The sequence below is a fragment of the Balaenoptera acutorostrata genome, chromosome 3 (assembly GCF_949987535.1).
Source record: "Balaenoptera acutorostrata chromosome 3, mBalAcu1.1, whole genome shotgun sequence".
Lineage (NCBI taxonomy): Eukaryota > Metazoa > Chordata > Mammalia > Artiodactyla > Balaenopteridae > Balaenoptera > Balaenoptera acutorostrata.
In genome coordinates this window covers 158,893,911-158,921,187 of record NC_080066.1, presented here as the reverse complement: position 1 = coordinate 158,921,187, position 27,277 = coordinate 158,893,911, and the positions used below count along the sequence as shown (strand labels likewise).

At 36.2% G+C, this 27,277-nt stretch overlaps 1 protein-coding gene across 8 annotated transcripts in view; it reads left to right on the top strand.

Annotated features, from left to right (window-relative positions):
• The window catches only part of CEP128 (centrosomal protein 128), a 465,294-nt gene that overhangs the window by 94,424 nt on the left and 343,593 nt on the right, over positions 1 to 27,277 (top strand). For all 8 annotated transcript variants that reach the window (XM_057544276.1, XM_057544282.1, XM_057544280.1 and 5 more), the window contains 3 exons: positions 8,195 to 8,281; positions 23,638 to 23,712; positions 25,294 to 25,426. In XM_057544276.1, coding sequence (XP_057400259.1) covers positions 8,195 to 8,281; positions 23,638 to 23,712; positions 25,294 to 25,426 — 295 coding nt within the window. The remainder of the gene's footprint in view (positions 1 to 8,194; positions 8,282 to 23,637; positions 23,713 to 25,293; positions 25,427 to 27,277) is intronic.

Genomic DNA, 27,277 nt, shown 5'->3' with positions numbered 1-27,277 from the left:
TCAGGGAAAATAGGTCAGTAGTATGTGCTCATCTGTTCTACCACAATAATTCCTATAAAGCTTTTTGGATTCCTGAAATAATAATCACCTTATAAGAAGAAGGAGAAAAAAAAAAAAAAGGAAAGAAAAAGACATCTAGGCCATTCTCAAAGAGAAGCTTTGAGTTTTATGTTTCAAAACCTCAGGTATCTTTAAAGAACATTATTTAGGATTACACTTACCATCAGAAGTAATACCAATGTACTTAACTACTGATAAATCTTACTTAACCACATGATACCTGATATTACTCTACCCTTTGCAAAATAAGGATGGTTGCAACTTGTGACTCTACTCACTATGTGCTTACCACTTCCATCTGGAAAATACACATAATTCAGCTGGCAGCAAGTCTTTAGAATCTCTCCCTTTGATATCCCCAAAATCTGTATGGGGTCATAATGATGATGATCAATATTGGATTCTCTTTGGACTTCTGTCACGCAGTTCTACTTTCACTTATTAAAGTGTTTTAAAATCGTAGATGTTGGTATGGAATTTTTGTTCCTTGGTTATGCCTGAAAAATAAATTTCTTTGAATAATTTATATAACAATCACCTAGCTATTTTTGAGATATTGGTTCAAGGATTTAGAATATGAATGTATTGTTTTCTGCCTTGAAAAGAAACTTAATTTTTTGTTTTGTTTTGTTTTGGTTTTTGTTGGCACAGATAATCCCCAACTGGATGAACTTAAAGGCTAAAATTTTCCATGACTTTAGCTAGTTTTCATGTGGGAGGAATCTCTAACTTGATTTAGGAAAAAACAAAATTTAGAAATTCACAGAACTTGACAGAAATAAAATCTATGTTAATTTAAATGAGTAGTACTAGTTATGAGCAATAAAATCCTGCTGTATTATACGTATATATTCCTTTTCAAAATACGTATTTTTCTATTGATGTTTGGTTTTGGAGCTGTGATTTAGGTTTACAGAAGAGAATTTTGGAAATGGACACCAGATTTTTATACTTAAAAAAAATTCCAGTTAAGTCAGGTTCCAATTACAGTGTTTTATACATACTGAGTACTTAGTAATGTTTTTCCTTGATTTGAAATATAACATGTCCTTAAGTCTGTTTAATTTTTTAAGATACATAAACATAGACAACTTATAACTTCAATTTATAGCTTATGTGATCTAATTTGGATCAGAATATCACTATATTGTGAAGCTTAAAATATTTGCTCATTTTTATTTTGTACCTACATGAAGAATGATTATAAAATAGATGACTGTGAAGTCATGAAAAGACATAGAGGAAGCTTAAAGGCATATTACTAAGTGAAAGAAGCTAATTTGAGAAGATCACATACTGTAGGATTTCGACTGCATGACATTCTGGAAAAAAAAATATGGAGATAGTAAAAACATCATTGGTTACCAGGAGATGGGGTAGGAAGGGGAGAGGTGAATAGGTGGAGCACAGAGGATTTTTAGGACAGTGAAAATACTCTGTATGATACTATAATGATGGATACATGTCATTACACATTTGTCCAAACCCATAGAATGTTCAACAGCAAGAGTGAACCCTGTGTAAACCATGGACTTTGGGTGATTATGATGCATCAATTTAGGTTCATCACTTGTAACAAAGGTGGAGGTTTTGTTGGAGGATGTTGATAATGGGGGAGGTTATGCATGTGTGTGGGCTGAGTGTATATGGGAACTGTCTGTACCTTCCTCTCAATTTTGCTGTGAACTTAAAACTGCTCTAAAAAAATAGTCTTTAAAAATATATATATATATGTATATACATATATATATATTAAGAGCAACTATTTTTATAATTCTCAGTAACATGACTTTTTCATTCTTTATTGTTACTGGGAAAAAGATATGACTTAAAAGTTTGTACCTTTAATATAATATTACAGACCTATTGTTCAATATGAGCACAGACTTGTTTTTCTATAGTCCTGTTGGTTTACCAGTGAATCATCTACATATTCTTGCCCTTGTGACCAAAGGCATGCAATTGTAGTGCTGCTGAGTGATTAGGATAAGACAGGATAGCTTATGTTCATAATTTTTTTTTTTGTTTTGGAAATTTCAGTGGCCTGTGTGGGTGTTAACATGTGACCTTTATTTCATTCCAGCTCCATCATTCTTACCCAAGCTTGCTGGTCCATTTAAAGTAGACAAAGGGCCTTTAATTCCCTATTTGTTCTACATTTTTGAGTGTGTTATTTTTTAGAGCCTCTTGATAAACATGCCTATTGTCAAAGTTGTGGGAGTTTTTATGGTCAGATGAGAGGTCTACAAACATTTTCTTTTTCTCCTTTCCCCTACTCTTTAAAATGAAAGCCTGTATTTTTCTTGATTATGTTTGTGAGAATTCCGAATCATCTACCTCTAAAGAACTGCAGTAGTACAATACTCAATATGTTAGTCTTTTTAATGGAAATAGGCACACTTAAGGAAAAGAAGAAAAATTGTTGTTATTAGAAATTTACATGTGCTCCAGGGACCCTCTATTAAGGCTCAGTGTTGTTGCTGTGATCTTAAATGTGTAAAAGACAATCTGAATCCAGGAGCAGGGCACATGATAGCTTTATAGCTAAACTGCTTTTAAGAAAAAAACAGGCTTTAAAGGGCAAAATAACATAGTAATAGAAATTCATTGGCATGTGATTTTTTTCCTCTTTTTATAGCTGCTTTTACTGGGTCAGTTTTAATATAATTCTAAATTGCTTGATCTAAGTCAAATGGAAAAGAAATCCAGTGCAGCCTTACACACTTAAAAAAGGTAGTAAATGAGTTAAAGTTTGTTATTAAGGTTTGAAGAAATGACTTGTAATTTTGACTTAGTTAATTTTAAAACTATTTCTCATTGGCTGTTATCTGTGTTTCCGAAATTTAAAGTGCATTATATTTACTAGGTCTTAAGAGTTAGATTTTCTTTCTTTGTTTTTCATGTTAAACTAGATAATATAGAAAATAGGTTCAGTGTTCTGGGCTAGAATACTGCTTGTGTGTTATTTGTTTACTGGCTTATGTTGTATAGGTAGGTTTAAAGTTAATAGGTGTGTTATAGGTTGTTTAAAGTTTATGACTTTTCTAAATGATAAGGTGGAAATATAGTAATTTGCTTTGGGTTGCTCCTCAGTACCCCACTTTTGTTCCTCTGCTGAAAACAATAGAATTTAAGTTCTCATTGCCTCACTTTTCCAAGACTTACATATCCTTAGAGTATTAGCTACAGTAGAAGCATATATTATTTTGGAAAAGTGATATTATAAATAACTGGTCAGATGTACAAGGTGGAAAGTTCAGAGGAAAGGAAATTTTATCGCAAAATCTTAGATATCCAAGAGAATTAGAGGTTCTTTTATTCAGCAGCTCCATACATGGGAATTCAAATTAAAAAAAAAAATAGTTGACTTTCAGAAGAACTATGTTTTTATAGGGCATAATTCCATGTACTAGAAAACACAGTTTGATTAAAGTTCAGCTTGTCGATTTTTATTCCTTTCACATCAAGTAAAATTACCAATATTTATACTAATTATAAGAAATGAAGATTAAATATCTATTAGTGTGAGAATGAAAATAATTATTTCTCAACTGCCCTTTAAAGGGAATGGATCCTGGTAACAGGTCTTTTCTTTGTGTGGTGAGGAAAGTGGGGTATTGGGCATGGTAATCAGTGTCGGCGTTCAAAATTGAGAACCGGAATAGAGACACACTGCTCGGCGTAACTCGGGGAGGGAGATTTAGAAGCCTGTTGGGAAGGTCCAGAAGCTGCAAAGAAACTAAACAATGAAACTGAAGAAGATGTAGGGGAACAGGGGAGAAGGAGAATTCCTGCTTAGTGGAGTAGCCCAGGAGAGTTAGGATTATATAGAGACTTGATGAGTGTACTCCATCCACCGATACGGTCTTATGTAAATTCTGCATCACTCATTAATGTTTTTGGTGTAAGTAGGCTATCGGGAGGTGAATGCGAAGGGGTTCAGTGTTCTACTTAGTGGTGAGCACTGGCCTATGAGTTAACTTACTAGGAATCTGGGTTGCATTAGGCATAAGGTTTGATGGGGGAAAAGTTTGTAGGCCAAAAAAGTACTGATAATGTTATAGTTGGTCTGATTTTGAGCTAAAATTGGTGGGTAAAACTTTAAGGATACTTGCATAGCCTCAAATTATCTACCAAAATATTTGTTCATTACTTTAGTGATTTTAACATAGTTCCACATATTCTTTGATATTCTCCCTCTGGGAGGTAGAACTTAATTCTTCTCCCTTTGAGTGTGGGCTGGACTTAATGACTTGCTTCTAACAGAGTCTGGAAAGGAAAGAATACTAACTTTATGGCAGGGAGATTTGGCAGACACCACCCTACCGTAATCAAGCCATCAAGGTTAACATCACTAGTCCTGAGTCATGTTGATACCACGTACCCTCCAGTGTGATGCACTGAGAACGGTACTTACCTCTGTGGTATTCTGTTCCCAAATTTATGAGCTTTGTCTAATCATGAGAAGACATCAGAAAAACCCAAATTGAGGGACAGTCTACAAAATACCTGACTTGAAGTTACCTGAAGTATTTTCGAAAATGTTGAAATCATAAAAGCAAGGAAAGATTGAGAAACTTTCCCAGATTGGAGGAGACTAAAGAGACAAGCTGCTCTGAAGTATCTTGGAACAAAAAAGAACATTTGATAGTTAAGTAAAGTCTGTAGCTTTTGGTTTTGTAACAGTGTTAGCATCTTAGTTTCATTAAACTTACCATGGTTATGGAAGATGTTACTTTTAGGGGAAGCTATGTGAAAAGTATATGGGAACTCTGAGCTGTCTTTACAACTGTTCTGTAAATCTGAATTATTTAAAAAATAAAAAAAACTTAAACCTATTCAGAGGATTTTTTTCTAAGGAAAAGACTAAAATGATGACGTGTGAAAACAGGAAACGGTTTTTAACTCTTTGACTTAAACCCCCAAGTAAATATTTATTTTCCAACATCACTACACCATAATAATTGTTTTTACAGAAAGAAAGACAGCTTGGTGCTTGAGAAAATATGGTGGTTAAGAAAGATGGGAGAAATCTGGAAAACTTTCATATATGTGATGAACAGAATTGGCCAATTGCAAAGTGAAGTTGTTATTCAGGAATTATAAAGGGCTATTTATTCATCCATTCGATAACATATGTTTACCACCTAAAATGTGCCAAGTATTGTGTTAGAGTTAAAATATGATCATGACAGATGAGGTCCCTGGCCTTCTGAAGCTTACACCTTAGTGACACCAAATCTTTTATATTACTCTTTGGAAATGTAAACCTCTAGATAAACAACGATTATTTGAATGTCTATCTAAGTAAAAATAAGCATATAAATGAATTAAGCACATTTTAATAGACTTAATCAAAATAAAGTATGTAAACACTTGGGAAATGTTAATATGTCTTTCTTGTTTTTTTGACGTAAGATGTAATAGGATTTTTAAAATGTAGTTTTGGAACTCATGAGGAAGGGACAGAAATGGATTAATTCCAGTTAGTAAAATGGAAAAATTTCTTCACTGGAGAATTTTTGGGGTTTAAATTCTTAGTAAGTTAAACTCCTAGAGCTGCAGCATGCAGTTAAGTCAAGTTTTAAAAGCTTAGCAGGTGACTCCTTCTGTTTCTCGTACCTCAGTAAGCAGAGGACACAGGTGGAAACAACTTGGAACATGAAGAGATGTACAGAATCACACTGGGAGGATCTTAGCAGCTACTGTTTGAAGGTTGCAGAGTCTTCCAAGGTAGATTTTGAATTTGGCTTTGGAAGTGAATGGCTCTTGTATTTGGGACAAGCCCATCTTATTTGAAGTTGCTTATGGCCTCAAGTGATGTCACCGGGTTTGGGTGAGCCTTCACTGCCTACTCATTTGGAGTGGCTTCTGCTCAGGAGTTTGAATCCAGAATGGGAGGCGGACTATTTACAGTTTGATGAAACTTATCAACTGCCTGAGGAAGTCTTCCTCATAATCTCCTCTCTGTGGAAAAACCCAGGCTGGTTTTTAGTTCAATGAAAAAATATTGACTGAATCCATGAACCTTGAAAAAAATAGTATTTTGTTTGTTTAAAAAACAGCAGCATGCTTTCTACAGTAACTTACCACTAGACTAGCACTAGATTAAGTTTTAGAGAACCTGCAAATATATATTTGATATGAAAAATATACTTGGCAATAAAAGGTGTGTGACATAACTGGAAAAAAAAATATTGAAAAGATAGCCAGTTAAGTTTAACTCATTAAAGAAAAACAGGTGACGGGGCTAGGTTGAATGATGATGTTGAGGAAGAAGATAGTTCAAATATTGTAAAATGAATTGATGAAAAATATAGCAACAATTCATATCTTTTTAAAAAAAATTTCTCCCTCCTTCCCTCTCCCTCTCTCTCTTTCTCTCTCATGGAAACACACACACGCACACACATTAGGTGGAGTTAGACCAAGGAAGCGTGGAAAAAATGAAGATGCCAGCAGTAATTTTCAAGTTTCTAGGATAATTTTGTTCAGGAAAAATTTATAAACACATCCCATCAGCCAAAACTGAATAGATTATACATACCTAAGTAAATATTATTACAAATTCCACTTAGGCTACAGTAAAGAACAAATAATAAACATCAAAATCATTTGATAGCTACCTGAAAAGCATTATGATTTGTAATACTTTATCAATTGTTAACAATTTAGTAATCGTAATAGTTGTCTTTTATTGTATATTTTATTGCTTTACAAGTATCAAAATATTTAGTCTTCATATCCACCCTATAAGCTTGATATTGTTTCAACGTGGAGAGGCAGTGCCATTCAATGGTTAAGAGGCACACAGCCTGAGTCTATGTCCTGTCTCTGTCACGAGCTTGGTGAATGACCTTGGGCAAGTTATTCAACTCCTTGTAGCCCCAACTTCCCTCTTAATAAAATGGACTTAATAATAACTCATGGAACCATCATAAAGATTAAATGTATATATTCAATATATGTAATGTGTTTATTTAATATATGTAAGAAGAAGAAGAATGCCCAGACATAGTAAACACTATAAAAGTGTTGATATATTATTTATACTCAAACCAAAATTATTTTTTATTTTGATGGTGTCTCTCTGCTTTTTTACTCAATTGTTTTTTATTAGTGAGAGCAGGAGCCATGCAGAGGGGGCTGTAATCTCATGGGTAGGGGGGACATTGTTATTTTGTATATGCATATATATGCACTTTGGAGATATATGTTGGATATGTGAGTTAATGAAATTGGAATATGATTGATTATACTTGCATCAAAACAGTTTTAACATGTTTTGCTGTTTGCCTAAAAATAGTTTTTCTATTGAGCATCATAGAACTTGTTGGAAAAGACTTGTGGAAATTTGGCTTTTCTCAATTTGGATGGCCTCTACACATACACCTTTTTAAGTCTAAATGCTAAGTGTCGAATTTTTTTTTTTAAACAAATGGAATGTCTTTTAGATGTTATGAAAGATTGCTCTTAATGTAAATGTTCTTCCTTAAGTTTAATTTTGATTTAACATAGAAACAAACCAAAACAAACACTTATGTGGTTAACTTTTGAAATTTGTATTTTCTTAAAGTTCCTTTTTTTCCAATTTATTAAAGAGAGAAAAATGTAGAAAAGAATGCTTTTCTTTGCTCTATATGAAAGTATGGTTGAAGAGCCAGTTATATGTTGTGATAAAATGTCATGTATGTAATAATGATGCAACAAGCATGTTTCTACCTTGATATTTTTTCAGAGTTTGAAAAACTAGTGAACTGGTTTTAGGTATTATGTCAAAATTGTTGAGCTGATAATATAACTTTTAAATATTATTATTTCGGCAGGCAGTAAAATTTGTTTGTTTCCAAGAAAACTGTTAGCTGTCTAAGCTCTCTAAATGTGTTACAAAATTCCTAAAGATGGGAAAAAGTGAAACTAAGTGGAACTTGATTAGGTAGATCGGGAAGTTTATATTTGACCCCCAATGAAGTGATCTGATGACTAGAGTGAATGAGCAGGTTGTAATTCCTGTGTATATTTTGTACAATTCATAATCATCTTCCTCAGCCTTTTCCTAATAGATCCTAGTAATGTCTTTCAGTTTTATGTGTATTTTGGAATAATACTGATTTTCCCATGTCTTTCTTTCTAGGCACTGAAGAAACAAGAAGCTAAAGCAGAGGCGAATGAGGGAGTAATGAAAAATAAGCTAAGACAAAGTGAAACTGAAAAGAATAAAGTAAGATTTTGAAAATTAACATTTTTTGGAATTTTTGAATTTTATTTATTTTTTTATACAGGAGGTTCTTATTACTTATCTATTCAATACATATTGGCGTATATATGTCAATCTCAATCTCCCAATTCATCCCACCACCACCACCACCCCTGCCACTTTCCCCCCTTGGTGTCCATACGTTTGTTCTCTACATCTGTGTCTCAATTACTGCCCTGCAAACTGGTTCATCTAACCATTTTTCTAGGTTCCACATATATGCATTAATATACGATATTTGTTTTTCTCTTTCTGACTTACTTCACTCTGTATGACAGTCTCTAGATCCAACCATGTCTCTACAAATGACCCAATTTTGTTCCTTTTTATGGCTGAATAATATTCCACTGTATATATGTACCACATCTTCTTTATCCATTCGTCTGTCGATGGACATTTAGGTTGCTTCCATGACCTGGCTATCGTAAATAGTGCTGCAACGAACACTGTGGTGCATGTGTCTTTTTGAATTATGGTTTTCTCTGGGTATATGCCCAGTAGTGGGATTACTGGGTCATATGGTAATTCTATTTTTAGTTAATTTTAAGAAACCTCCATACTGTTCTCCATAGTGGCTGTATCAGTTTACATTCCCACCAACAGTGCAAGAGGATCCCCTCTTCTCCACACCCTCTCCAGCATTTGTTGTTTGTAGATTTTCTATGATGCCCATTCTAACTGGTGTGAGGTGATACCTCATTGCAGTTTTGATTTGCATTTCTCTAATAATTAGTGATGTTGAGCAGCTTTTCATGTGCTTCTTGGCCATCTGTATTTCTTCTTTGGAGAAATGTCTATTTAGGTCTCCTGCCCATTTTTTGATTGGGTTGTTTGTTTTTTTAATATTGAGCTGCATGAGCTGTTTATATATTTTGGAGGTTAATCCTTTGTCCATTGCTTCATTTGCAAATATTTTCTCCCATTCTGAGGTTTGTCTTTTCATCTTGTTTGTAGTTTCCTTTGCTTTGCAAAAGCTTTTAAGTTTCATTAGGTCCCATTTGTTTATTTTTGTTTATATTTCCATTACTCTAGGAAGTGGATCAAAAAAGATCTTGCTGTGATTTATGTCATAGAGTGTTCTTCCTATGTTTTCCTCTAAGAGTTTTATAGTGTCCGGTCTTACATTTAGGTGTTTAATCCATTTTGAGTTTATTTTTGTGTATGGTGTTAGGGAATGTTCTAATTTCATTCTTTTACATGCAGCTGTCCAGTTTTCCCAGCCCCACTTATTGAAGACACTGTCTTTTCTCCATTGTATATCCTTGCCTCCTTTGTCATAGATCAGTTGACCATAGGTGCGTGGGTTTACCTCTGGGCTTTCTGTCCTGTTCCACTGAGCTATATTTCTGTTTTTGTGCCAGTACCATATTGTCTTGATTACTGTAGCTTGGTAGTATAGTGAAGTCAGGGAGTATGACTCCTCCAGCTCCGTTTCTTTCCCTCAAGACTGCTTTGGCTATTCGGGGTCCTTTGTGTCTCCAAACAAATTTTAAGATTTTTTGTTCTAGTTCTGTAAAAAATGCCACTGGTAATTTTGATAGAGATTGCATTGAAACTGTAGATTGCTTTGGGTAGTATAGTCATTTTCACAAGATTGATTCTTCCAGTCCAAGAACATGGTATATCTCTCCATCTGTTTGTGTCATCTTTGATTTCTTTTATCAGTGTCTTATAGTTTTCTGAGTACAGGTTTTTTACCTCCTTAGGTAGGTTTATTCCTAGGTATTTTATTCTTTTTGTTGCAATGGTGAATGGGAGTGTTTCCTTAATTTCTCTTTCTGATCTTTCATTGTTAGTGTATAGGAATGCAAGAGATTTTTGTGCATTAATTTTGTATCCTGCAACTTTACCAAATTCATTGGTTAGCTCTAGTAGTTTTCTGGTGGCATCTTTAGGACTCTCTATGTATAGTATCATGTCATCTGCAAACGGTGACAATTTTACTTCTTCTTTTCCGATTTGTATTCCTTTTTCTTCTCTGATTGCCGTGGCTAGGACTTCCAAAACTATGTTGAATAATAGTGGTGAGAGTGGACATCGTTGTCTTTTTGCTGATCTTAGAGGAAGTGCTTTCAGTTTTTCACCATTGAGAATGATGTTTGCTATGGGTTTGTCGTGTTTGGCCTTTATTATGTTGAGGTAGGTTCCCTCTATGCCCACTTTCTGGAGAGTTTTTATCATAAATGGGTGTTGAATTTTGTCAAAAGTTTTTCCTGAATCTATTGAGATGATTGTATGGTTTTTATTCTTCAATTTGTTAATATGGTGTATCACATTGATTGATTTGAGTATATTGAAGAATCCTTGCATCCCTGGGATATATTCCACTTGATCATGGTGTATGATCTTTCAATGTGTTTGTTAGTATTTTGTTGAGGATTTTTGCATCTATATTCATCAGTGATATTGGTCTGTAATTTTCTTTTTTTGTAGTATCTTTGTCTGGTTTTGGTATCAGGGTGGTGGTGGCCTCGTAGAATGAGTTTGGGAGTGTTCCTCCCTCTGAAATATTTTGGAAGAGTTTGAGAAGGATGGGTGTTAGCTCTTCTCCAAATGTTTGATAGAATTCACCTGTGAAGCCATGAGGTCCTGAACTTTTGTTTGGTGGAAGATTTTTAGTCACAGTTTCAATTTCATTACTTGTGATTGGTCTGTTCATATTTTCTATTTCTTCCTGGGTCAGTCTTGAAAGGTTATAACTTTCTAAGAATTTGTCCATTTCTTCCAGGTTGTCCATTTTTTTGGCATAGAGTTGCTTGGAGTAGTCTCTTATGATGCTTTGTATTTCTGCAGTGTCTGTTTTAAATTCTCCTTTTTCATGTCTCATTTTACTGATTTGAGTCCTCTCCCTCTTTTTCTTGATGAGTCTGGCTAAAGGTTTATCAATTTTGTTTATCTTCTCAAAAAACCAGCTTTTAGTTTTATTGATCTTTGCTATTGTTTTCTTTGTATCTATTTCATTTATTTCTGCTGTGATCTTTATGAGTTCTTTCCTTCTACTAACTTTGGGTTTTGTTTGTTCGTCTTTCTGAAGTTCATTTATCTGTAAGGTTAGATTGTTTATTTGAGATGTTTCTTGTGTCTTGAGGTAGGCTTGTATAGCTATAAACTTCCCTCTTAGAACTGCTTTTGCTGCATCCCATAGGTTTTGGATCATCATGTTTTCATTGTCATTTGTCTCTAGGTATTTTTCTATTTCCTCTTTGATTTCTTCAGTGGTCTCTTGGTTATTTAGTAACGTATTGTTTAGCCTCCATGTGTTTGTGTTTTTTACGGTTTTTTCCCCTGTAATTGATTTCTAATCTCATAGTGTTGTGGTTGGAAAAGATGCTTGATATGATTTCAGTTTTCTTAAATTTACCAAGGCTTGATTTGTGACCCAAGATGTGATCTATCCTGGAGAATGTTCTGTGCGCACTTGAGAAGAAAGTGTAATCTGCTGTTTTTGGATGGAATGTCCTATAAATATCAATTAAATTTATCAGGTCTATTATGTCATTTAAAGCTTGTGTTTCCTTATTAATTTTCTGCCTGGATGACCTGTCCATTGGTGTGAGTGAGGTGTTAAAGTCCTCCACTGTTATTGTGTTACTGTCAATTTCCTCTTTTAGAGCTGTTAGCAGTTGCCTTATGTATTGAGGTGCTCCTATGTTGGGTGCATATATATTTATAATTGTTATATCTTCTTCTTGGATTGATCCCTTGATCATTATGTAGTGTCCTTCCTTGTCTCTTGCTACATTCTTTATTTTAAAGTCTATTTTATCTGATATGATTATTGCTACTCCAGCTTTCTTTTGATTTCCATTTGCATGGAATATCTTTTTCCATTCCCTCACTTTCGATCTGTATGTGTCCCTACGTCTGAAGTGGGTCTGTTGTAGACAGCATATAGATGGGTCTTGTTTTTGTATCCTTTCTGTGAGCCTGTGTCTTTTGGTTGGAGCATTTAATCCATTCACGTTTAAGGTAATTATCGATATGTATGTTCCTATGACCATTTTCTTAATTGTTATTGGTTTGTTTTTGTAGGTCCTTTTCTTCTCTTGTGTTTCCCACTTAGAGAAGTTCCTTTAGCATTTGTTGTAGAGCTGGTTTGGTGGTGCTGAATTCTCTTAGCTTTTGCTTGTCTGTAAAGCTTTTGATTTCTCCCTCGAATCTGAATGAGATCCTTGCCAGGTAGAGTAATCTTGGTTGTAGGTTCTTCCCTTTCTTCACTGTAAATATATCATGCCACTCCCTCTGGCTTGTAGAGTTTCTGCTGAGAAATCAGCTGTTAACATTATGGGAGTTCCCTTGTATGTTATTTGTCGTTTTATCCTTGTTGCTTTCAGTAATTTTTCTTTGTCTTTAATTTTTGTCAAGTTGATTACTGTGTGTCTCGGCGTGTTTCTCCTTGGATTTATCCTACCTGGGACTCTCTGTGCTTCCTGGACTTGGGTGGCTATTTCCTTTCCCATGTTAGGGAAGTTTTCGACTATAATCTCTTCAAATATTTTCTCGGGTCCTTTCTGTCTCTCTCTTCTCCTTCTGGGACCCCTATAATGCGAATGTTGTTGCGTTTAGTGTTGTCCCAGAGGTCTCTTAGGCTGTCTTCATTTCTTTTCATTTTTTTTCTTTATTCTGTTCCACGACAGTGAATTCTACCACTCTGTCTTCCAGGTCACTTATCCGTTCTTCTGCCTCAGTTATTCTGCTATTGATTCCTTCTATTATAGTTTTCATTTCAGTTATTGTGTTGTTCATCTCTGATTGATTGGTCTTTAATTCTTCTAGGTCTTTGGTAAACATTTCTTGCATCTTCTCGATCTTTGCCTCCATTCTTTTTCTGAGGTCCTGGATCATCTTCACTATCATTATTCTGAATTCTTTTTCTGGAAGGTTGCTTATCTCCACTTCATTTAGTTGTTTTTCTGGCGTTTTATCTTGTTCCTTCATCTGGTACAAAGTCCTCTGCCTTTTCATCTTGTCTATCTTTCTGTGAATGTGGTTTTCCTTCCACAGGGTGCAGAATTGTAGTTACTCTTGCTTCTGCTGTCTCCCCTTTGAAAATTAACTTTTAAAGAGTCATGGTTTTTGGGACCAGTGATATTCATTGAGTACCTTGGAAAGTGTCCCTGAGGCCATTTGTTAGAGTGCAGTGAAGCCTTTATGTTTTGATGTGGAGTCACTTGGCTTGAGGGCTCTGCCACGCTCTGCTGCTTGCTCTTGGAAACATACACAGGTAGTTTGCTACCTTGTCTCCTGGCCACTCTCCTTTTCTAGAGGCAAATTAAACTTGACCATTCCTTGCTGGAGAACATTTAAAGAGGTTGACTTTACTGTAGGGTTGGGAAAGACCTGTTGTTTAAAGGTTGAGTATTTTGCATCTACTCATTTTTGTTATAGAAGATAGGAACAGTTACCAACCTAGTCCCGAAAAATCCTCTATTCTCATTAAATATTAAGTATCTTTGATATGAATTCATGTCTGTGAGGCTATAGAGCGTAGCATTTTAGAGCTAGAAAGTAACTAAGAGGCCAAACAACTCTCTTCGATTTGCAAATGAGTAGATTAAAGGCCAGGCCCAACGTAATGAATGATAAAGTGAAAATTTGCTTGTGATATAATTTTCTTTACTCCGTAATGCCTTTTCTATCTACCCTTACCTCCTTTATTTTATTTCACCAACCTATGTAAAGTTGCATGATGCATCCATGCTGCCTTTACGGTGGTAAACAAGGTACATCAGGTCAAGTTTGCTCTTTGGGAGTTGTAAATGCTGATATTACCCAGGAAACATGACCAGTATGGGCCCTGGTAGATTTTGAAACCATGTTGACTTCAGTGCGATTTCTTCCTTTTTTTTTTTTTAAGTAAAAATGATAGGTCACTTTTACTAATAGTTTTTCATTAATAGTGCAAACATTTTCCATATATTTATAGACAGTTTTATTTGTTTTGTGAACTACCCATTTCCAAACTAGGATTTTTTTTTTTAAACATCTTTATTGGAGTATAATTGCTTTACAATGGTGTGTTAGTTTCTGCTTTATAACAAAGTGAATCAGTTATACATATACATATGTTCCCATATCTCTTCCCTCTTGCATCTCCCTCCCTCCCACCCTCCCTATCCCACCCCTCTAGGTGGTCACAAAGCACCGAGCTGATCTCCCTGTGCTATGCGGCTGCTTCCCACTAGCTATCTATTTTACATTTGGTAGTGTATATATGTCCATGACACTCTCTCACCCTGTCACATCTCACCCCTCCCCCTCCCCATATCCTCAAGTCCATTCTCTAGTAGGTCTGTGTCTTTATTCCCGTCTTGCCACTAGGTTCTTCATGACCTTTTTTTTTTTTCCTTAGATTCCATATATATGTGTTAGCATACTGTATTTGTTTTTCTCTTTCTGACTTACTTCACTCTGTATGACAGACTCTAACTCCATCCACCTCATTACAAATACCTCCATTTCATTTCTTTTGATGGCTGAGTAATATTCCATTGTATATATGTGCCACATCTTCTTTATCCATTCATCTGTCGATGGACATTTAGGTTGCTTCCATGACCTGGCTATTGTAAATAGAGCTGCAATGAACATTTTGGTACATGACTCTTTTTGAATTATGGTTTTCTCAGGGTATATGCCCAGTAGTGGGATTGCTGGGTCATATGGTAGTTCTATTTTTAGTTTTTTAAGGAACCTGCATACTGTTCTCCATAGTGGCTGTATCAATTTACATTCCCACCAACAGTGCAAGAGTGTTCCCTTTTCTACACACCCTCTCCAGCATTTATTGTTTCTAGATTTTTTGATGATGGCCATTCTGACCGGTGTGAGATGATATCTCATTGTAGTTTTGATTTGCATTTCTCTAATGATTAATGATGTTGAGCATTCTTTCATGTGTCTGTTGGCCATCTGTATATCTTCTTTGAAGAAATGTCTATTTAGGTCTTCTGCCCATTTTTGGATTGGGTTGTTTGATTTTTTGTTATTGAGCTGCATGAGCTGCTTGTAAATCTTGGAGATTAATCCTTTGTCAGTTGCTTCATTTGCAAATATTTTCTCCCATTCTGAGGGTTGTCTTTTGGTCTTGTTCATGGTTTCCTTTGCTGTGCAAAAGCTTTTAAGTTTCATTAGGTCCCATTTGTTTATTTGTGTTTTTATTTCCATTTCTCTAGGGGCTGATTCAAAAAGAATCTTGGTGTGATTTATGTCATAGAGTGTTCTGCCTATGTTTTCCTCTAAGAGTTTGATAGTGTCTGGCCTTACACTTAGGTCTTTAATCCATTTTGAGTTTATTTTTGTGTATGGTGTCAGGGAGTGTTCTAATTTCATATTTTTACATGTACCTGTCCAATATTCCCAGCACCACTTATTGAAGAGGCTGTCTTTTCTCCACTGTATATGCTTGCCTCCTTTATCAAAGATAAGGTGACCATATGTGCATGGGTTTATCTCTGGGCTTTCTATCCTGTTCCATTGATTTATATTTCTGTTTTTGTGCCAGTACCAAGCTGTCTTGATTACTGTAGCTTTGTAATATAGTCTGAAGTCAGGGAGCCTGATTCCTCCAGCTCCATTTTTCGTTCTCAAGATTGCTTTGGCTATTCGAGGTGTTTTGTGTCTCCATACAAATTGTGAAATTTTTTGTTCTAGTTCTGTGAAAAATGCCAGTGGTAGTTTGATAGGGATTGCATTGAATCTGTAGATTGCTTTGGGTCGTAGAGTCGTTTTCACAATGTTGATTCTTCCAATCCAAGAACATGGTATATCTCTCCATCTATTTGTATCATGTTTAATTTCTTTAATCAGTGTCCTATAATTTTCTGCATACAGGTCTTTTGTCTCCTTAGGTAGGTTTATTCCTAGATATTTTATTCTTTTTGTTGCAATGGTAAACGGGAGTGTTTTCTTAATTTCACTTTCAGATTTTTCGTCATTAGTGTATAGGAATGCAAGAGATTTCTGTGCATTAATTTTGTATCCTGCTACTTTACCAAATTCATTGATTAGCTCTAGGAGTTTTCTGGTAGCATCTTTAGGATTCTCTATATATAGTATCATGTCATCTGCAAATAGTGACAGCTTTACTTCTTCTTTTCCGATTTGGAGTCCTTTTATTTCTTTTTCTTCTCTGATTGCTGTGGCGAACACTTCCAAAACTATGTTGAATAATAGTGGTGAGAGTGGGCAACCTTATCTTGTTCCTGATCTTAGTGGAAATGGTTTCAGTTTTTCACCATTGAGGACAATGTTGGCTGTGGGTTTGTCATATATGGCCTTTATTATGTTGAGGAAAGTTCCTTCTATGCCTACTTTCTGCAGGGCTTTTATCATAAATGGGTGTTGAATTTTGTTGAAAGCTTTCTCTGCATCTATTGAGATGATCATATGGTTTTTCTCCTTCAATTTGTTAATATGATGTATCACGTTGATTGATTTGCATATATTGAAGAATCCTTGCATTCCTGGGATAAACCCCACTTGATCATGGTGTATGATCCTTTTAATGTGCTGTTGGATTCTGTTTGCTAGTATTTTATTGAGGATTTTTGCATCTATGTTCATCAGTGATATTGGCCTGTAGTTTTCTTTCTTTGTGACATCTTTGTCTGTTTTTGGTATCAGGGTGATGGTGGCCTCGTAGAATGAGTTTGGGAGTGTTCCTCCCTCTGCAATATTTTGGAAGAGTTTGAGAAGGATAGGTGTTAGCTCTTCTCTAAATGTTTGATAGAATTCGCCTGTGAAGCCATCTGGTCCTGGGCTTTTGTTTGTTGGAAGATTTTTAATCACAGTTTCAATTTCAGTGCTTGTGATTGGTCTGTTTATATTTTCTATTTCTTTCTGGTTCAGTCTCGGCATGTTGTGCATTTCTAAGAATCTGTCCATTTCTTCCAGGTTGTCCATTTTATTGGCATAGAGTTGGTTGTAGTAATCTCTCATGATCGTTTGTATTTCTGCAGTGTCAGTGGTTACTTCTCCTTTTTCATTTCTAATTCTGTTGATTTGAGTCTTCTCCCTTTTTCTCTTGATGAGTCTGGCTAATGGTGTATCAATTTTGTTTATCTCCTCAAAGAACCAGCTTTTAGTTTCATTGATTTTTGCTATTGTTTCCTTCATTTCTTTTTCATTTATTTCTGATCTGATCTTTATGATTTCTTTCCTTCTGCTAGCTTTGGGGTTTTTTTGCTCTTCTTTCTCTAATTGCTTTAGGTGCAAGGTTAGGTTGTTTATTCGAGATGTTTCCTGCTTCTTGAGGTAGGCTTGTATTGCTATAAACTTCCCTCTTAGAACTGCTTTTGCTGCATCCCATAGGTTTTGGGTCGTCGTGTCTCCATTGTCATTTGTTTCTAGGTATTTTTTGATTTCCCCTTTGATTTCTTCAGTGATCACTTCGTTATTAAGTAGTGTATTGTGTAGCCTCCATGTGTTTGTATGTTTTACAGATCTTTTCCTGTAATTGATATCTAGTCTCATAGCGTTGTGGTCAGAAAAGATACTTGATACGATTTCAATTTTCTTAAATTTACCAAGGCTTGATTTGTGACCCAAGATATGATCTATCCTGGAGAATGTTCCATGAGCACTTGAGAAAAATGTGTATTCTGTTGTTTTTGGGTGGAATGTCCTATAAATATCAATTAAGTCCATATTGTTTAATGTATCATTTAAAGCTTGTGTTTCCTTATTTATTTTCATTTTGGATGATCTGTCCATTGGTGAAAGTGGGGTGTTAAAGTCCCCTACTATGATTGTGTTGCTGTCGATTTCCCCTTTTATGGCTGTTAGTATTTGCCTTATGTATTGAGGTGCTCCTATGTTGGGTGCATAAATATTTACAATTGTTATACCTTCCTCTTGGATCGATCCCTTGATCATTATATAGTGTCCTTCTTTGTCTCTTGTAATAGTCTTTATTTTAAAGTCTATTTTGTCTGATACGAGAATTGCTACTCCAGCTTTCTTTTGATTTCCATTTGCATGGAATATCTTTTTCCATCCCCTCACTTTCAGTCTGTATGTGTCCCTAGGTCTGAAGTGGGTCTCTTGTAGACAGCATATAGATGGGTCTTGTTTTTCTATCCATTCAGCCAGTCTGTGTGTTTTGGTGGGAGCATTTAATCCATTTACATTTAAGGTAATTATCGATATGTATGTTCCTATTCCCATTTTCTTAAATGTATTGGGTTTGTTATTGTAGGTGTTTTCCTTCTCTTGTGTTTCTTGCCTAGAGAAGTTCCTTTAGCATTTGTCGTAAAGCTGGTTTGGTGGTGCTGAACTCTCTCAGCTTTTGCTTGTCTGTAAAGGTTTAAATTTCTCCATCAAATCTGAAAGAGATCCTTGCTGGGTAGAGTAACTGTGGTTGTAGGTTTTTCTCCTTCATGACTTTAAGTATATCCTGCCACTCCCTTCTGGCTTGCAGAGTTTCTGCTGAAAGATCAGCTGTTAACCTTATGGGGATTCCCTTGTGTGTTATTTGTTGTTTTTCCCTTGCTGCTTTTAATATGTTTTCTTTATATTTAATTTTTGATAGTTTGATTAATATGTGCCTTGGCGTGTTTCTCCTTGGATTTATCCTGTATGGGACTCTCTGTGCTTCCAGGACTTGATTAACTATTTCCTTTCCCATATTAGGGAAGTTTTCAACTATAATCTCTTCAAATATTTTCTCAGTCCCTTTCTTTTTCTCTTCTTCTTCTGGGACCCCTCTAATTCGAATGTTGGTGCGTTTAATGTTGTCCCAGAGGTCCCTGAGACTGTCCTCAGTTCTTTTCATTCTTTTTTCTTTATTCTGCTCTGCAGTAGTTATTTCCACTATTTTATCTTCCAAGTCACTTATCCGTTCTTCTGCCTCAGTTATTCTGCTATTGCTGCCGTCTAGAGTATTTTTAATTTCATTTATTGTGTTTTTCATCGTTGCTTGGTTCCTCTTTAGCTTTTCTACGTCCTCGTTAAATGTTTCTTGCATTTTGTCTATTTTATTTCCAAGATTTTGGATCATCTTTACTATCATTATTCTGAATTCTTTTTCAGGTAGACTGCCTATTTCCTCTTCATTTGTTAGGTCTGGTGTGTTTTGACCCTGCTCATTCACCTGCTGTGTGTTTTTTTGTCTTCTCATTTTGCTTATGTTACTGTGTTTGGGGCCTCCTTTTCACAGGCTGCAGGTTCGTAGTTCCCGTTGTTTTTGGTATCTGTCCCCAGTGGCTAAGGTTGGTTCAGTGGGTTGTGTAGGCTTCCTGGTGGAGGGAACTAGTGCCTGTGTTCTGGTGGATGAGGTTGGATCTTGTCTTTTTGGTGGGCACGTCCACGTCTGGTGGTGTGTTTTGGGGTGTCTGTGGCCTTATTATGATTTTAGGCAGCCTCTCTGCTAATGGATGGGGCTGTGTTCCTGTCTTTCTAGTTGTTTGACATAGGGTGTCCAGCACTGTAGCTTGCTGGTCTTTGAGTGAAGCTGGGTTTTGATGTTGAGATGGAGATCTCTGAGAGATTTTTGCCATTTGGTATTACATGGAGCTGGAAGGTCTCTTGTGGACCAGTGTTCTGAAGTTGGCTCTCCCACCTCAGAGGCACAGCCCTGATGCCTGGCTGGAGCACCAAGAGCCTTTCATCCACATGGCTCAGAATAAAAGGGAGAAAAAAATAGAAAGAAAGAAAGAAAAAGGATAAAATAAAATAAAATAAAACTATTATAATAAAAAATAAGAAAAACAAATTAAGAATAAATTTATTAAGAAAAAAATTTTTTTTAATTTTTAAAAATAGATTTATTAATTTTTTATAATAAAAAATAAGAAAAAAATTAAGAAAAAATTTAAGAAAAAAATTTTAATTTTTAAAAAAAAATATGAAAAAACTTATTAAAAATTTTTTTAATTTCTAAAAATAGGAAATAAGGAAAAAATTATTAAGAAAACATTTATTAGGAAAACAAATTTTTTTAAGTAAAAAAAGAAAAAAAAAACAAAACAAAAAAACGGATGGACCTAACCCTAGGACTAATGGTGAAAGCAAAGCTATACAGACAAAATCTCACCCAGAACCATATGCATATATACTCACAAAAAAAGGAAAAGAGGAAAAATTAATATATCCTGCTCCCATAGTCCACCTCCTGAATTTGGGATGATTCGTTGTCTGTTCAGGTATTCAGCAGATGCAGGCACATCAAGTTGTTTGTGGAGCTTTAATCCGCTGCTTCTGAGGCTGCTGGGAGAGATTTCCCTTTCTCTTCTTTGTTCACACAGCTCCCGGGGTTCAGCTTTGGTTTTGGACTCGCCTCTGCATGTAGGTTGCCTGAGGGCGTCTGATCCCTGCCCAGACAGAACGGGGTTAAAGGGGCAGCTGCTTCAGGGGCTCTGGCTCACTCAGGCCGGGGGGAGGGAGCGGTACGGAGGAGGCGGGGCGAGCTTGCGGTGGCAGAGACCGGCGTGACATTGCACCAGCCTGAGACACGCCGTGCGTTCTCCTGGGGAAGTTGTCCCTGGATCACGGGACCCTGGCAGTGGCGGGCTGCACTGGCTCCTGGGAGGGGCGGTGTGGAGAGTGACCTGTGCTCGCACACAGGCTTCCTGATGGTGGCAGCAGCAGCCCTAGCGTCTCCTGTCCGTCTCTGGGGTCCGCGCTGATAGCCGCGGCTCGCGCCAGTCTCGAGTTCGTTTAGGCGGTGCTCTGAATCCCCTCTCCTTGCGCACCGCGAAACAAAGAGGCAAAAAAAAGTCTCTTGCCTCTTCGGCAGCTGCAGACTTTTTCCCGGACTCCCTCCGGGCTAGCGCCGAAGCCTGAGCCTCAGCTCCCAGTCCCCGCCCGCCCCGGCGGCTGAGCAGACAAGTCTCTCGGGCTGGTGAGTGCTACTCGGCACCGATCCTCCTTGCGGGAATCTCTCTGCTTTGCCCTCCGCACCCCTGTGGCTGCGCTCTCCTCCGTGGCTCTGAAGCTTCCCCCCCTGCCACTCGCAGTCTCTGCCTGCGAAGGGGCTTCCTAGTGTGTGGAAACCTTTCCTCCTTCACAGCTCCCTCCCACTGGTGCAGGTCCCATCCCTATTCTTTTGTCTCTGTTATTTCTTTTTTCTTTTGCCCTACCCAGGTACGTGGGGATTTTCTTGCCTTTTGGGAGGTCTGACGTCTTCTGCCAGCGTTCAGTGGGTGTTCTGTAGGAGCAGTTCCACTTGTAGATGTATTTCTACTGTATCTGTGGGAAGGAAGGTGATCTCCGCGTCTTACTCTTCCGCCATCTTGCCTCGTCCCCCCTCTTCCCTTTTTATTTGTTTATAGAAACAAGAGAACAGGTCAGATAATATTTTGTGTGGATTCTCTGCTTCCACATGTCCTTTATAGTTGATTTACATTTGGCCCTTGAACAATGGGGGCTTAGGTGCCCTGACCCTCTGTGCAGTCAAAAATCCGAGTATAACATGTAGTCAGCTCTCCGTATTTGCAGTTTCTCTCTAGCCATGGTTTCATATATGTGAATTCAATCCTATAGTACTGTAGTATTTACGAGTGAAAAAAATCCTTGTATAAGTGGACTTGTGCAGTTCAAACCCATGTTGCTCAAGGGTCAACTGTACTTTTAAAAATATGTGATAGTTATTTTCTGAGCTGCATGCACACTTTTAAAAAACTTACATAACTGGATGAAAAAATTATTTTGAAATAATAATAGATTCATAAGGTGTTGCAAAATCAAATGTACCATGGGCCAGTTATTCTCAGTGATAACATTTTCTATAATTGCCATCCAACATCAAAACTGGGAAATTGACACTGTTTCAATGCATAGAGCTTATGCAGATTTCACCAGCTTTATGTGTGTACTCATTTGTGTGTTGAGTGTTTGTTTGTGTGTGTGTAGTTCTGTGTAGTTTTATCTCATGAATCTCAATCTTATTGCCGCGATAGTCAAAATACGGAACTGTTCCATCACCACAGTGTTCCCTCATGCTACTCCTTAATAGTCACACCTTCCACATGTACAATTTCTGAAAGACTAATGTGTAGATAGTAGTTTGTTCAAATGAAATGATAATTTAGGATAACTATTACAAATCAAAGCACTTAATAACATCTTAATATAAATTTGTGATTTCACAAAACAACCTTACCCTTACAAAGTGCAAACATGTCCAGCATATGTAAGCTCTGGATTTTTAACAGAAGTGTCCCATCTGTAGGGGAGGAAAAATAATTTTCCCTTTACCCTTCTAGGTTCTTTGGCTGGTATAATAATTAAATTGATATAAAACAGATTAACAGGAGAAAAACAAGTTTAATTTTGTATGTATGGGAGCCCCATAAAAATATTAGACTCAAAGACGGCCAGGCAGTTGAGGCTTATCTACCATCCTGAACTAAGGCAAGGAATAGGGGCTTGGGGCTTCAAAGGGGAGGAACACAGTTCACAGGAAGATGAGAAGAGTATATGGTAAACAAATGTTTGCCCTGCCGTGCAGAGAAGTCTTTCAGATATAGAAAGTTATCTTTGGTAACAGCTCTCTTTCTATTACAGACCTCCTTTTTAAATTTTTAAATGCAATTTAGGGGAAGGTAAAAAGCTTCTCCTGAGTCTGCTGGGTTTTGATTGCCATCAGCTCAGAATAATACTTGTGCCAAAGAGGCATATTTTCGAGTGGCATATTCTCCCCTTCACATCCTGTTATATTTTTCAGCTTGAGGTAAGCTAGGCACATTGCCTTTGTAGGGTATTTAGTCACCTAACTGGCACATTTTCTGTGCATACTTATCTAATGGCAATATTATTAGGGAAATTTAAAATATCTTATTCTGATTAAAATTTTTAGAAATGTTAGTAATATTGGAAGTATTAGGAATATAAGAATATTAAGGATATAAAAAATAACCAATTGGATGAAATATACTTTGAGTCATTGGGTCCCTGAAATTTTTATTCTAATTTAGTTCATATGATACTACATGTAGTAATTTAAAGAAAAAACTGCTTTAGAATTTACATGAAAATGATTTAGAACTGAAGGGATCTCAGATTATCTAATATAAAATCCTTATTTTAGAGGTGACAGAAAGGAGGCCTAAGGAAAAGAGATTTAAATGGGGGTCATAATTGAGATGGAACTGACTAGAGCCCAGACCTCCTGCAGTCTGGTCTGGTTCACTTTTTGTTATTTAATTACCATTATTTTAATGGGAGCATTGATATATGTTTATAGCAAGATATTTTTCCTTTTATGTTAACTGTAAAAATCTGAAAACTTTTTCACTTTTCTCCTCTTAAACTGAGCCTGTAATAGTTTAGTTATCTTCTGCCCCATTGGACATTTTTCCTTTTCTTTGTTGAAACTCTAGCTTGAACAGGAATTGGAGCTATCTCGAAGGTTATTGAATCAGTCAGAAGGCAGCAGAGAAACACTTTTGCATCAGGTAAGTCTATGCAAGCTATGCTAATCTGCTTTTAAATTAAATCAGGATTGAGCCTCTTTCCCTATTAAATGTCTTTGTGAAAGGGAAAAAAACCTTAGATCTAGAAGTTTTTTTCCTTAAGGAATGTATATTAACACACATAAGCAAAAGATGAAATCCTTTCAGGAAGATTCAGAGAAAGCCAATACAAAACACCAGCCCAGGTTCCCACTGTGACAGTGTATCCTGCTGATTGCTTTTCCAGTTTAGGAATTATCTCTCTTAGCATAACCAGTGTAAAAGTGAGACTGGATGTGTAAGATAAAATTCTCCCAGGAGCTTAATTTTATTCAAGGAGACGTTAGAGAGTGAAGGAGGAAGTAAAATACATAAAACAGACCTTGCATGTTCAAGTTACTTTGAATGCATCACTGTCTTATATTCACATTTTCAAGATGCTACCTTTTAACCAGAGATAAGGCTTAATTTTAAAGCATAACATTTTGCAGCCCATTAGCCCATAATAGGAGTTTGGTGCTTCTGATATTTAAAGTTCAGTAACTTGAAATAGCCATTTTATACACATTGGATAAGGGCATGTGGGTTTCTAACTACCTTTCTGCCTGTGTTTAATATAAATTGCAATTGTAACTTCCTCTGTTTTGAGGTGTGGGTTACATAACTCACTACATAATATGCTAGGTAGGCAAAGTTGTCAGACACCTTAGACGTTCAAAAGGAGTATTACGTTTTGACATTTAATCCTGAAGCATCTGAAACACCGTAGCTCCTGTTTTACAAAATGTTTAAAAATGTGTAATGGCTTTGTTTTGCAGCCAGTGGTCCAATGGAATTAATGTTGGCAGAGTTTAGACTTTCTTTTTTGGAAGTTTATATTTGTATTCATTTCCTTCTGATTCTTTTTTTTTTTTTTTTTTGTACTCTGCCTTGTAATTTCTAATCTTATCTTTTGAAATAAGAGATTTATGTGTTAAGGTTGTCATTGTGACTTTACCTGAGTCTTTCTACCACTGCTGACTTGTTTAAAGGTCATTGTGGACATGCTTGCTAGTCTCCAGATGAATAAAATGGTACCTTACCTTAAGGATTTTATAGTTTATTTAACAGCTTTTATTGCTTATTTATTTTGAGCAGTACTTTGATATCACAGTGTGCTAAATTGTGATCATTTCATTTGACTTTACCAACCAATAGACTATGTTCACATGAAAGAAAATAAGTGAAAAATATAAAAATGTATAGTACTTAATTGGAGGTAGTTTGGGTTAATAACAGTAGAGTGGACTGAGGTGAAAATAGGGATTTAAAAAAAGTGTGATCAAATTCTTTGTCACAGTAGACACAGAGAAGGGGAAAGAACATTCATTGTTTGTGGACGGAATGGGAGGAATAAAGAAATGGAGCAAGAGACTGTTCCACTGTGCTTGGCATAACAAGGAGATTAACTTGGCTTCAACTTGTGCTTACAATAGCCCATTGGAAGTAAATTTTTTTTCCCTAGAAAAATAATTTGTAAGTTCAGTTATTCTTTTCCTGCTTTTAAAACTGATAAAAGTTTCATTTTTGACTGTGTGTATTTAGGTAGAAGAACTCCGTACACAACTTATGAAAGCAGAAGGTGATCAAAAAGGCTTAGTACATCAAGTATCTCAGATTTCCAAGCAACAGTCAAACCATCAGGACGAACAAGAAGATGACTGGAGGTTTAGAAGAGGTATAATTCTGACTTGTAAATGTCTGGGGCTTTTTTGATCTTTCTTAAATATTTCCCATTTTCAGAATCGCTTTCCTTATGTTATGTTCTTTTCATCCTATTTCTTGATCTACTACAAGGTTTTCCAAGTGAATCATAATTTAGCATCCAGTTTTTTAAAAACAGACTTAATTTTTTAATTTTATGTTTATAGCACCATTGAGCAGAAGGTACAGAGATTTCCCATGTACCCCTGCTCCCACATGTCACAGCTTCCCCCACTATCAGCACCCCTCTCCACAGTGGTACAGTTGTTATAACTGATGAACCCTACATTGACACATCATTGTCATCCAAAGTCTGTATTTTACATTAGGGTTCACTCTTGTTGTGTGTTCTACAGGATTGGACAAACATAATGACATGTATCCACCATTATAGTATCATAGAGTAGTTTCACTGTCTTAAAAATCCTCTGTGTTTCACTCTTCATCCCACTCTCCCCTAACTTCTGTCAAGTACTGATCTTTTTATTGTTTCCATAGTTTTGCCTTTTCTAGAACCTAATATGGTTGGAATCATACAGTGTGTAGCCTTTTCAGATTGGCTCCTTTTACTTAGTAATATGCCTCTGTTTCCTCCATGTCTTTTCATGGCTTGGTAGCTCTTTAAAAAAATTTTTTTCTTAAAGCACTGCATAATATTTTATTGTTTGGATGTACCACAGTTTATTTATCCATTCACATACAGAAGCCCATCTTGGTTGCTTCCAAGTTTTGGTGATTATGAATACAACTGCTGTAAACTAAATGTCTGCGTGCAGATTTTTGTGTGGATGTAAGTTTTCATCTCTTTTGGGTAAATACCAAAGAGTGTGATTGCTGGATTATATGGAAAGAGTACGTTTAGTTTTGTAAGAATCTTCCAAACTGTCTTCCAGAATGGCTGTATCATTTTTCCCTCTACCAGCAGTGAATGAGATTTCCTGTTGTTCTGTATCCTTGTCAACATTTGAAGTTGTCAATGTTCTGGATTTTGGCCATTCAGATAGGTTTGTAGTGGCATATCATTGTTGTTTTAATTAGCATTTCCCTGATAACATGTGGTGTGGAGCATCTTATTCATATGCTTATTTGCCGTATGTGTATCTTTTTTGGTGAGATATTCATTAAAGTCTTTGGCCCATTTCTTAGTATGGTTGTTTGTTTTCTTATTGTTAGTTTTAAGAGTACTTTGTATATTTTGGATGGCAGTTCTTTATCAGATATGTCTTTGCAAATAATTTCTCACAGTCAGTGGCTTGTCTTTTCATTCTCTTGACAATGTCTTTCACAGAGCCGAAATTTTTAATGAAGTCCAGCTTGTCATTTCTTTCTTTCATGGACTGTGACTTCGGTGTTGCATCTAAAAAGCCATCACCAAACCCCAAATCATTCTCTTATCTTCTAAGAGTTTTATAATTTTGCATTTTACATTTAAATCTGTGATCCATTTTGAATTAATTTTTGTGAAAGGTGTAAGATCTGTGTCTAGATTCATTTTTTTGCATGTAGGGCTTCAGTTCCAGCACCGTTTGTTGAAAAACTATCTTTTCTCCATTGTATTGCCTTTGCTTCTTTGGCAAAGATCAGTTGACTGTTTTTATGTGGGCCTACTTCTGGACTCTCTATTCTGTCCCATGTATCTACCTGACCATTTTTTTTTGCCAGTACCACACTGTTTTGTTGGATAGTGTCAGTCCTCTAAATCTTTTCTTCTCCTTCAGTACTGCACTGTCTATTCTGGATTCTTTGACATTCCATGTAACTTTAGAATCAAGTTGTCAATATACAAAAAATAACTTGCTGGGATTTTGATTGTGCTTGCATTGAA